The 13,088-nt window shown below is 43.6% G+C and overlaps 1 protein-coding gene across 1 annotated transcript; it reads left to right on the top strand.

Moving 5' to 3' along the window:
* Positions 1-6: 6 nt before the first annotated feature.
* mthfs (5,10-methenyltetrahydrofolate synthetase (5-formyltetrahydrofolate cyclo-ligase)) lies at positions 7-10,678 on the top strand. The gene is made up of 3 exons (XM_014127624.3): positions 7-297; positions 1,709-1,979; positions 8,914-10,678. The coding sequence occupies exons 1-3, from the start codon at positions 187-189 to the stop codon at positions 9,138-9,140; spliced, it is 609 nt and encodes a 202-aa protein (XP_013983099.1). The 5' UTR covers positions 7-186; the 3' UTR covers positions 9,141-10,678.
* The last annotated feature ends 2,410 nt before the right edge of the window (positions 10,679-13,088 follow it).

Below are 13,088 nucleotides of genomic sequence, written 5' to 3' on the forward strand. Positions count from 1 at the left end.
TATAGGTGATTATTATGTTATTGCAGTCTGTTTAATGATTGATTGGCAAATCAATTACGTGGCTAGCTGAGTCCAATCCAAATGTAGAATTTTCTCATTTCAAGGCCAGCCTAACTTGCTGCTTTCTCTGAACTCACACACATTGCAACATTTTTATCTTTGGACACGAGTTTTACATTAGCCAGCATGGCCGCCTTGCGTGCAGCCAAACAAGCTATGAGGCGAGAAATAAAGAAACGAGTAGCTGCGTTGGACGATCAAGAGAAACTTCGCCAGTCTCGAGTCATTTCGCAAAAGGTAACTGCAGTGAGATATAAACAATCATGTAACAAAAAACTGGGTATCACATTTACAATGTGCTTGTGCATTTTTTAATGATTTTTTTTTACAACGCTAAAAGCTGAATTTGTGTATGCATGTGTCCTATCGTCGCGTTGCCAATAGAACTCGCCAGTTTGTAGTCCTAGAAACCGGAAATCTGTTTCGTTCAGCCATTCCAATGGGAAATTGAATGCGGAAAAAAATGGGGTTCTGGGATAAATGTCGAAAATAAGATCTGAGATTAACACAGGTTTATGGTGCTTTCAAGATAAATGGGAACTTGGAAAAAACGAGGTCAATCACGACGTTGGTGGTCTTCATTTCGGAAATTTGGAGCTCTAGAAAGATGCCAGAGTTTCGGACTTTGAATTCCCAGTTGACCTTTCAAAAAACATTCCAGTCAGAGTTTTCTTCTTTTTTTTTTCACTCAGAAGTCTGAGATTTCCGAGTTTATTTGAATGTTGCATTAGGATATCTGGTATGTTTTGCTCTATGAGATATCAGTCAGTTAACATGACCTTTATGAATTATGAAGCCTTTTATGTGCTTTTTCAGATAATTTTTTGGAAAATCACAAAGTAATGTTAGCTGATGGAGATGATCTCATAGAACAGACATATAAGACCTCCTAAGCCTGTGTTTACCACATACCTCATTTTTGCCGTTTATCCCCAAAATTCCATTCATTTCCCCACAGGCTTTGTACAGTGGTTCCCTGGTGCCCGTGGTTAAAATGTCCTAAAATGACCAGTGGCGCCCCGTTGTGGTGGATCCCAGGTGGGGGGGGGGGGGGGGGGTTGCCCCCTCTAGGGGGTCTTACCACTTACCACACTTACCACTCCTGAGGACCCCCCCCCCCCCATCAGCACCTGGTAACCCGTTTGGGTGACCAGGTGCGTGGCTAGACAGCCTGTGGAGCCAAAGCCTGATTTAGTGTGAACCAGGGTAGAGTTGGTGCCTCCAAAAACATGCCTTTACTATTGCTCTCTATAGTTACTTTTGTTTAGTATTGTCAATACCTGCAAGCAGAAGACACCTAGCCATGAATGCTTTCAATTATATGTAACTTGCCTTTTACTAACAGATAGACGATATTGCTTTTAAAATAATCAAATAACTCAAACAATTCGTTTGTCAGATGTCTCCAGTTGGTGACCTCACATGGTTTTCATAGGCCATACTGCCTATGTTAAACTGGCAGTACCTTAATGCTGTAATCATATAATTACCAGTCTAACACCTCATACCTAATTACTTTCACCAAACCTAACAGCACATTTTGAATGGTTAATTTACATGCATTATTTGATGTAATTTGCTCCGTAAATGACAGGAAAATAGAAAAACTATGCATACACTGACCCGTTTATACTCTCCTCTCAACCAGCTCTTCAAGCACCCCAAGTATGCTAGCTGTGAGCGCATCGCTGTGTTCCTCAGCATGCATGACGAGGTGAGAACCGAGGAGATAATTCAGGACTTGTTTAAGCACGGTAAGACCTGCTTTATGCCCAAGTACTTGACACAGGGCACCAGTAACCACATGGACATGGTGAAGCTCACCAGCATGGAGGATATGATGTCACTGCCTCTGACTTCTTGGAACATCAGACAGCCTACTGCCAACGACAACACCAGAGAGGAGGCCTTGGAGACAGGTTAGTGTTAACCTACACACACACACACACACACACACACACACACACACACACACACACACACACACAAGAAGAAGAAGATAATGGAGTCCGTCCACTTTGTGTGAGAACCTATTCTATTTTTCTGGGATCTCTTTATTGGTTATACACAACAACAAAATATCCTTTATATCCTACCGAGTCAAGTAAGCGTCATACCTTCTTTCAGTATGCACATAGGGCCACACACACACACACACACAGAGCTTAGTTTTCGTGATTCATTTTTTACTTTTTGGGGAGTAAAAATGTATTCCCAATCAAAATCCTAGTTTCCCTAACCCATAACCTTTAACCTAACTGAAACCCAAATGCCTAACCTAAACTTAACTCCTAAACCTAACCCTTAAGCGTAAAATAGAATGTTAACAAATTCAGGACATGAAAGAAGTCCTGACTGTTTTTCTACCTTGTCAGGACATTCCGGTGACTTGCCAGGAATTTGTGGGCCTGATAAGGTTGGAAAACATTTACACACACACACACACACAGGGTGCCCTATGGTGATACGATCCTCACAGTGTGTGTTGACACATTGTACTTTAGTTTGCCTGTTGTATGTTACCAGCTGTGTGTATCATAACACACTTATGACCTATTTGTTTGAATTACCTAAATCCTGGCATGGCCTTGCAATGTTCGTCTTTCTTCCCTTATACACAGTTAATCTTTGTTCCCCTATGGGCCCTGTTCAGAAGTAGTGCACTATTTAGGGGAAAGGGTGCCATTTGGGATGCATTCACAGTCTCCAACATGTGATACCATATTAGTGTCAGACAAAAGTTCCTGTTTTGGTTTCCTCCACAAGATGGTGGTATAGCACCATCATCGAGACTGATAGTCTCCTGCAATAACAATCTTTACGTCTGGCCACACACCTGACATGTGACACTTAATCGAAATACTATGCAAGGGGAAGGATGGAATTGCCCCAACACTGATCCAAGGTCATTTACCCCCTAAAGGTTAATCATTGATAATCATAATCAATCATAATATGATAATCATTAGTCTTTGTAAATGAGAACTTGTTCTCAACTTGCCTACCTGGTTAAATAAAGGTGTGAAAAAAAAAACATTGGGGAGGATAAACTGATCCTAGATCTGGTAACATTTACCCTGAGCACCAAATAAGCACTGTGAATCATTGGTGACGTTGCATAATTCTATTGTAATCAACTCTGCTGCTGCTGTATAATAAGAAAGATCATATTGATAACGGTTATTAGCATTGTAATCTCTTGGATGGTGAATACTTATTTTTTCCTCTGTCAACCTCAACTATTTTAATCCAGACCGTCACAGTTTTAATTATTAGATAGGATATGAAATACCGACGCCTGGGGAGGAAATGTGTTTGTTGTGCATTCTCTGAGTCTATTTGAGCTGTGCAAATAATGTCATCATGACTTCTGGAACCAAACTGGTCATAACCACGCTCCTTCATTGTGTATGTGTAACAGTATTGCTTCCGTCCCTCTCCTCGCCCCTACCTGGGCTCGAACCAGGGACCCTCTGCACCCATCGGCAACAGCCACCCTCAAAGCATCGTTACCCATCGCTCCACAAAAGTCGCAGCCCTTGCAGAGCAAGGGGAACAACTACTTCAAGGTCTCAGAGCGAGTGACATCACCGATTGAAACGCTATTAGCGCGCACCCCGCTATAACTAGCTAGCCATTTCACACCGGTTACATATGTATGAATTCACTCCTGTCTGGCAATAACCTGTGTCAATTCTAATTATCGCTCTTACTCACCTCATGCACTCCACTCGCCAGCTCAAGTAACCAGGTTCACTTGTAACCAGGTTCACTTGTAACCAGGTTCACTAGTAACCAGGTTCACTAGTAACCAGGTTCACTAGTAACCAGGTTCACTTGTAACCAGGTTCACTTATTTTGGCGTTGGGGACTATAGAAAGTCTACACTCCCTTTAACTTTTTTCACATTTTGTTGCGTTCCAAAGTGGGATTAAAATGGATTTAATCTTTCTTTTTTGTCAACGATCTTCACAAAATACTCATGTCAAAGTGGAAGAAAAAATTCAAACATTTTTAAAGATGAATGAAAATAAAACCCTAATACACCTTGATTAGATAAGTATTCACCCCTCTGTGTCAATACATGTCAGAAACACATTTGGCAGCGGTCAGTCTTCTTGGGTAAGTCTCTATGTCACGTCCTGACCAGCAGAGGGAGTAATTGTATTAGTTTTGGTCAGGATGTGGCAGAGGGTTTTTGTATGTATTTCTACGTTCTGTCTAGTTTAGTTTTTCTATGTTTAGGTTTGGGTGTTGGACTCTCAATTGGAGGCAGGTGTTTCTAGTTGCCGCTGATTGAGAGTCCTATAACTAGGTGTGTGTTTGGTTTGGATTTTGTGGGTAGTTGTTTTTGCATTGCTTTTAGTATAGCCTGCAAGACTGGTGTACTGTCGTGGTTTTTTCGTGTTCTCTAATAAATAACAATGATGAGCACGCAACCCGCTGCGCCTTGGTCCATTCCTGACGACAGATGTGACACTCTAAAAGCTTTGCACACCTGTATTGTGCAATATTAGCCCATTATTCTTTTGAAAATTCTTCAGGATCTGTCAAGGTGTTGGGGATCATGGCTAGACAGCAATTTAAGTCTTGCCATATATTTTCAAGCAGATTTTAAGTCAAAACTGTAACTTGGCCAAAGGAATATTCACTGTGTTCTTGGTAAGCAACTCCAGTAGCTTTGGCTTTGTGTTGTAGGTTATTGTCCTGTTGAAAGGTGAATTCCTCTCCCAGTGTCTGGTGTAAATGATGCAGCCACCACCATGCTTGAAAATAAGGAGGCAGTTACTCAGTGATGTGTTGCGTTGGATTTGGCATAAGGCTTTGCATTTCTTTGCCTTGTTTTTTTTTCTTCAGTATTACTTTAGTGCCTTATTGCATACATATGCATGTATTCTGTATATTTGTATTCTTCTTTTCACTCTGTCGTTTAGGTCATTATTGTGGAGTCACTACAATGTTGTTGATCCATCCTCAGTTTTCTCCCATCACAGCCATTGAACTCTAGCTGTTTTAAAATCACCAATGGCCTCATGGTGACATCCCTGAGCAGTTTCCTTCCTGTCCTGCAGCTCAGTTCAGAAGGATGACTTCATCTTTGATGTGTCTGGTTGGTTTAATACATCATCCACTGCATCATTATTACCTTGACCATGCTTAAAGATATATTCAATGTCTAATTTGTTATTGTTACCCATCTACCAATCACTGCCATCCGTAATGAGGCTTTCGAAAAAGCACCCTGGTCTTTGTAGTTGAATCTGTGCTAGAAATTCAATATTTGACTGAGGGACCTTATATATGTTGTATGTATGGGGGACAGAGGAAAGGATAGTCATTAAAAAATCATGTCAACCTTTGTTATTTCACACAGAGGGAGTCCTTATGTGATTTGTTAAGCGAAATACTTATGAACTAATTTAGGTTTGCATAAACAAAGAGGGTGAATACTTTTGCAATTACTATTTGTTGTTTAATTTTTATTAATTTGTAAAAAAAAATATAATTTTCTATTCAACTTGACATAAAAATAATACAGTTAAATCTATTTCAGTCCCACTTAAAAACGCAAGAAAATGTGAAAAAGTTGAAGGGGGTGTAGACTTTCTGTAGTCTCTGTATACCAACCAATCACGTCTTCAGTTTAGGGCTCCCTCTGACAGTGAACAGCTGGTTTGATGAATTTCTCTCCACTCTGACTCAGTCCTGCAGCCTTGAATACCTCTCATGAACCTATCATGGCTGTTGTCAAGGAAACTACCGATAGAACATAATGCAAAGCAAATTTAAATACATGAGAAGAGATGGGGGGAGGTCTGTCTTGCCGTGCCATCAGATTAGCTTTGATTATCGTCATGGTTTTCACATAGCAACAAGAAGGGCACCTTATTCCAAGTACCTTGAATATTCCCAGGAGCTGACAGAAGGGTATAGACCATATTATTTCCCTCTTTTCATAACAGCAGTTCCATCCTCATAAAGAATGTCTCTTTGTCCTGGGGTGCATAGAAAGCAAAGGTCTGGAGGTGTGTGTGTGTGTGTGTGTGTGGACAACACAACACAAATTGCTACCTGCAAGGATTGCCATCCTGCTGAGCATCTGAAACTTGTCTTCAAAGCATTTTCCTCTTGTTCAGATACTTACATGTGGAGAGAGAGAGAGAGAACACGGCGGAGAGAGAGAGAACACGGCAGAGAGAGAGAGAACACGGCGGAGAGAGAGAACACGGCAGAGAGAGCTGGAGGGAGAGAGAACACGGCAGAGAGAGAGTGAACAGAGCAGAGAGAGGGCGAGAGAGCACACATCAGAGAGAGAACACGGCAGAGAGCTAGAGGGAGAGAGAACACGGCGGAGAGAGAGAGAGAACACGGCAGAGGGAGAGAGAACACGGCAGAGGGAGAGAGAACACGGCAGAGAGAGAGAGAACACGGCAGAGGGAGAGAGAACACGGCAGAGGGAGAGAGAACACGGCAGAGAGAGAGAGAACACGGCGGAGAGAGAGAGAGAACACGGCAGAGAGAGAGAGAACACGGCAGAGAGAGCTAGAGGGAGAGAGAACACGGCGGAGAGAGAGAGAACACGGCAGAGAGAGCTAGAGGGAGAGAGAACACGGCAGAGAGAGTGAGTGAGAGAGAGGCAGAGAGAGCTGAGCGAGAGAGAACACGGCAGAGAGAGCTGGAGAGATAGAACACGGCAGAGAGAGCTAGAGGGAGAGAGAACACGGCAGAGAGAGCTGGAGAGAGAGAGAGAACACGGCAGAGAGAGCTGGAGAGAAGAACACGGCAGAGAGAGCTGAGGAGAGAGAACACGGCAGAGAGAGCTGGAGAGAGAGAGAACACGGCAGAGAGAGACTGGAGAGAGAGAGAGCACGGCAGAGAGAGCTGAAGAGAGAGAGAACACGGCAGAGAGAGCTGAAGAGAGAGAGAACACGCAGAGAGAGCTGGAGAGAGAGAGAACTCGGCAGAGAGAGCTGAGGGAGAGAGAACACGGCAGAGAGAGAGAGAACAGGCAGAGAGAGAGAGAACACGGCAGAGAGAGCTGAGAGAGAGAGAGAACACGGCAGAGAGAGCTGGAGAGAGAGAGAGCACGGCAGAGAGAGCTGAAGAGAGAGAGAACACGGCAGAGAGAGCTGAAGAGAGAGAGAACACGGCAGAGAGAGCTGAAGAGAGAGAGAACACGGCAGAGAGAGCTGAAGAGAGAGAGAACACGGCAGAGAGAGCTGGAGAGAGAGAGAACACGGCAGAGAGAGCTGGAGAGAGAGAGAACACGTCAGAGAGAGCTGGAGAGAGAGAGAACCCGGCAGAGAGAGCTGGAGAGAGAGAGAGCACGGCAGAGAGATGGAGAAAGAGAGAACACAGCAGATAGATGGGGGGAGAGAGAGAACACAGTAGAGAGATGGAGAGAGAGAACACAGCAGAGAGAGTGAACAGAGCAGAGAGAGGGCGAGAGAGCACACATCAGAGAGAGAGAGAGAACACAGCATATAGAAATGGGGGGGAGAGAGAGTGAACACAGCAGAGAGAGAGAGAGAGAGAGAAAAAGCTCATAACAGAGAGAGAGAGAGAGAGAGAGCTCATAACAGAGAGAGAGGGGAGCTCACAACAGAGAGAGAGAGAGCTCACAACAGAGAGAGAGAGAGAGAAAGAGAGAGAGCACACAACAGAGAGAGAGAGAGAGAGCACACAACAGAGAGAGAGAGGGAGAGAGAGAGCACACAACAGAGAGAGAGAGAGAGAGAGAGAGAGAGAGAGCACACAACAGAGAGAGAGAGGGAGAGAGCACACAACAGAGAGGGAGAGAGAAAAGGGGTAATGGCATTTTGGCACAGCAGGAGTAGATGTCCTTCAGAAAGTGAATGATTTAACATTCATCCGAGATCTTTGTTATTGGCTAGGAATAGAAAAGACTGGAGTAGATTAAAACAGAGACCTTTGATTGGGCTCTGTTTTATTTACACATTGGGAGGGTGTGTGTGGGTGTGTGTGTGAGCGTGCGTGTCTAACTATCAGGGTTCAATTGTTAGCATTACATCCTTACTACCATTTAAAGTAGATGTGATGCCAGATGAGTCATGTGAACAACAGTAGGCTACATGCATCAATAATAGATGAATGTTGCCATGCAGTCTGGAGGGCCAGAGAAGAGACCGCAACCTGCTGCTGCTGTGAGGAACGTGTATGCAGAATGTCCCTGCTTAATCTGCATAAATGATTAATGAATGTCATGGTTGCGTGACAACAGGAAGAGCTTTTGATATTAGAGTCTCAGGCTACACCGAGCAGAATGAAGTGAGAGGTTCACATCATCACCAGAAACCTGCTGCCGCATTCATAAAGTGCTGATCTAGGATCAGGTCCACCCTGTCCATGTAATCTTGATCATTTTGATCTTAAAGCCAAAACTGATTCTAGATCAGCACTCCTACCCTGAGACGATTGATATGTACGGGCCCTGATATCAGATGTTCTAAGAAACATTCTGTGAAACATCTCATCTGTTATTTCTTTGGGTTGTCAGCGAGCACTTGATGCTATGGTTACATCAGGATGTTGTGAAATATTCATCCAAGGGCTTGTGAAGTCTTGCAGCGAACACCATCCATCTTTTGCCTCACAGAGAATCTGTAGCTTGTTGGGTCTGATGGAATTATAAAGAATTGATCATGCTGGAGACTGTAGAACTGGCAATGCATGTTTTAGTTCTGGCATTTATTGAAGCAGGCCTGCAGTTCACTGCTACGAAGCAACAATAGCATTTTTAGGGGGTGGAGTGTATTTCTGTTTTAAATAGGATGAACAGTGTTGTTTTATAGCCTCCTCATTCATGTATTTTCATGTCTTCCTCCCATGCAGGAGGTCTTGACCTGATCTTGATGCCAGGCCTGGGATTTGACAGGAATGGGAACCGGCTGGGCCGAGGGAAGGGCTTCTACGACACATACCTGGAACGCTGTATGAAGCACCCCAAGGGGAAGCCGTACACCATCGCTCTGGCCTTCAGGGAGCAGCTGTGTCAGGACATACCCGTGGGTGACAACGACGTGCTGATAGACGAGGTCCTGTATGATGTCCTGGACTAGTTAAAAGGCACATTTTCATATTTCTGAAGTAAATCTCTATTTGTGATGTAAATGGCATGTTCTAGAAGGGTTCAGACACCTTTTTTGTGGTTTGGCTTGTTTTTGAGAAACTTACCCCAGCCGTGATTCACTTCCTTGCTCGTTGTGCAGTAATCGGGCAACGCAAAAGACATGAATAAAACACACCCAAATATGTCGTTTTAGAAACGGACACACTTTCAGTATAGTGATGTAGGTCTTTAGATGTTGTACACATTCAATTGTGTCATTCCAGACTTTATCCACAACGTTAGCTTCCATTTTGTGCGACTGGAGCCGTTTCTTCTAGCAGCTGTGCTGCGCGGGCTGTGTCCGTGTACTATAGGGACACGCTCAACCTGCACAGCTGCAGGGGGGAAACAGTGCAAGTCGACCAAAATGGATTATAATGTTGCGGATACATTTCGGAATGACACATGTACAACATCTTAAGACCTACATCACTATACTGAAAATCCATTTCTAAAAGGACATATTTGGGTGTTTTTTGAGCTTTTGTTCATGTCTTTTATGTGCCCTGGTACTGCACAACAAGCAATGAGGAAGTGTATCATGGCTGGGAGAAACGTATGGAAAACAAGACAAATCACACAAAACAGTGACTGGACCCTTCTAGAACATGCCATTTACACCAGAAACAGAGATCTAATTCAGAAATAGGAAAATTCTCCTTTAACTGTGATGGGAATAGTCAACTGGACTACAATGGTATGACGATGAAATCAGTGGAGGTTGAGGGGAGGACGGCTCATAATAATGGCTGGAACAGAGCAAATGGAATGGCATCAAACCATGTATTTACATACCATTCCACTGATTCCGCTCTTGCCATTACCACAAGCCCGTCCGCCCCAATTAAGGTGCCACCAACCTGTGGATGAAATTGTATTATACAGCACATGATATCATATTATGTGATCCCAGCTAACAGATATTGGTTCCCAGAACATTGTGGGAAAGTTATTTCAAACAACCAAAAGAGAGCCTTTAGGGAACGTTCAGTGCTAGCTGTGATGATATTGTTTGGTATGTTGATATGATATTATCATAAGACATGAAGCTGTGAACTAGTCAACAGGACAGTGGTAGAGCTGAGCCTGGTGGCCTCATTCCAAATGGATCATTAGCCCTTACTCCAAGGTGTTTGTTTAAATACGGATCCAATCCATTTAAATCTTCTAGTGGGGGCATCAACAAGGGCCTAAGTAAGGGGCCAGGGTTCAGTTTGGACTTCTAAAGTGCTTGCTAAAGACCCCTAGTGATCATAATGGTCAAACGAGTTGTCTTAGAATGTGCCTGAATTGGTGAGGAATAAACTGTTCTCTACAGATGACACTACTACCAGATGACACTACCTTGTTTCCATTTCAAGATTCCTGTGATTTCAGTTCTTAGATTTTTTTTAAACTGTCAAACTTCCTGGTCTTCTGTAATGAGATGATTATGCTGCCATCAGGGGACACAGGAAGTTCGGTTAAGAATAAAGACTGCTGAATGAACACACGCTTGTTTATTGCTTACCAAAGCTAGCTAGCATAGTTTTGGTGTCAGAAGTGGAATCCAAAACCCCTCCGTTGTCTTAACAAAGGAATAACAGTATTATTACTGGAGACTGAGAGCATGCTGAGAATGAGTGTTTGACTGGCAGAATGTTAATGAACTGCCTAGTGACTGCCTCGCTTGTTTGCCTAATTGCTGTGATGCTCTTGGGAATTAATCCATACTTTTCTGGTAGAGTCTTTTTATGTTTTGCTTATCAAAGTCTTGCCTGTTTTAAACTGAGACTGAATGACATGACATTGCTAAGTGCAGCAGCATGAATCGCAGAAAGCTTGAATGGCTCACCGTAGATCCAAGAGTAAAACACTAAGATGTTCTCTCTTTTTGTGTAACCGCACTTGAACATACATTGCTGGTCCTCTGTTTTTTTTATTTATTGAAGACCATGATTATTTGGATCAGGAAACGTTTGTTCCTGGGTGGTAACAAAAGGATGTACACACCTACAGTAGACCTTCAGAACCATAGTCATCCATCCATGATCTAAACAAGACCTTCAGAACCACAGTCATCCATCCATGATCTTAACAAGACCTTCAGAACCATAGTCATCCATCCATGATCTAAACAAGACCTTCAGAACCACAGTCATCCTTCCATGATCTAAACAAGACCTTCAGAGAGAGATTACAAAAGACCTTGTCTCAATCCTATTATTTTAGACTGGCTGTACTTCCACCACGACCTGCCCACTCATTAAATCCCCATGGTGGTTTATAGTTTGTTCATCTGCTGAAATCACAAAAGTGGTTTTACATAAACGTTATTCGGTTCCTCTATGTGTTTAACATTGGTTTCAGTTTGTAAAGCCCCGACTACCAAACAGTCCCATCTTTCAAAGGCTGTCTGTCTGTTTGTCTGTCTGCTCAGCAGTTGGTTTATTACCATGGCGGGGAGGAAGTCTTTCTCCAGCTGTACAGAACAGAACACACACACAGTACATCAGTACACACAGTACATCTCTCTCAGAATCAGCCAGCTTTATAATGACATGGATCAGGAGCATATATGTAGGCCAGCAGCCACACACAGACTTTCTCACCTACCACTGCCTTCTCTCCCTCACTCTCTCCATCCTCTCTTTCTCTGCTTGATCAATCTCTCCCAGAGAGCTACAGCTGCCTGCTTCATCAGAACCAGTGTGAAGATGGTTTATTAAAGAAATGAGACCTACACGTATGTGTATGTGTGTGTGTGCTCAGCATGGCTGCTCATTACAGAGAGGTAACAAGGCTAGATGGGACGGGCACATTTTTTATTTTTATTTAACTAGGCAAGTCGGTTAAGAAGAAATACTTATTCCTACCACATCAAATCAAATCAGCGTTTATTTGTCATGTGCGCTGAATACAACAGGTGTAGGACTGTCAGTGTCAGGTGACAGGTCTGGCTACGATGACGCAGGTAGCTCTGATGTCACAGCCATTCTGCATGATCAGGGGCCAAGCATCTCAGAGTAGGAGTGCTGATTTAGGATCAGTCTAGGCTTTTAGATCACAATGAAAAAAAAGACATGTACGGGGCGGACCTGATCCTAGATCAGCACTCCTACGTTGAGAAGCTTGATACTGCACTGTACATATGGCCAATGGGGTGCGTCGAAACAGTCTAGAAAACTCCGGAAATCATTTCAACAAATGACATATAGATCTATTTTTATTCATAAATACAAGTAAGCCTACCCATAAATACTGTTATATACACTGCTCAAAAAAAGAAAGGGAACACTTAAACTGTGAAATCAAACTTCTGTGAAATCAAACTGTCCACTTAGGAAGCAACACTGATTGACAATACATTTCGCATGCTGTTGTGCAAATGGAATAGACAACAGGTGGAAACTATAGGCAATTAGCAAGACACCCCCAATAAAGGAGTGGTTCTGCAGGTGGTGACCACAGACCACTTCTCAGTTTCTATGCTTCCTGGCTGATGTTTTGGTCACTTTTGAATGCTGGCGGTGCTTTCACTCTAGTGGTAGCATGAGACGGAGTCTACAACCCACACAAGTGGCTCAGGGTGTGCAGCTCATCCAGGATGGCACATCAATGCGAGCTGTGGCAAGGTTTGCTGTGTCTGTCAGCGTAGTGTCCAGAGCATGGAGGCGCTACCAAGAGACAGGCCAGTACATCAGGAGATGTGGAGGAGGCCGTAGGAGGGCAACAACCCAGCAGCAGGACCGCTACCTCCGCCTTTGTGCAAGGAGGAGCAGGAGGAGCACTGCCAGAGCCCTGCAAAATGACCTCCAGCAGGCCACAAATGTGCATGTGTCTGCTCAAATGGTCAGAAACAGACTCCATGAGGGTGGTATGAGGGCACAACGTCCACAGGTGGGGGTTGTGCTTACAG

Source organism: Salmo salar, chromosome 26 (assembly GCF_965601325.2).
Source record: "Salmo salar chromosome 26, fSalSal1, whole genome shotgun sequence".
NCBI classification, from domain to species: Eukaryota; Metazoa; Chordata; class Actinopteri; order Salmoniformes; family Salmonidae; genus Salmo; species Salmo salar.

Coding starts and splice junctions, on each gene's coding strand:
- mthfs (XM_014127624.3), top strand. CDS start 187: ATGGCCGCCTTGCGTGCAGCCAAACAAGCTATGAGGCGAGAAATAAAG. Junction 298..1,708: donor CTCGAGTCATTTCGCAAAAG/GTAACTGCAGTG, acceptor CCTCTCAACCAG/CTCTTCAAGCACCCCAAGTA. Junction 1,980..8,913: donor AGAGGAGGCCTTGGAGACAG/GTTAGTGTTAAC, acceptor CCTCCCATGCAG/GAGGTCTTGACCTGATCTTG.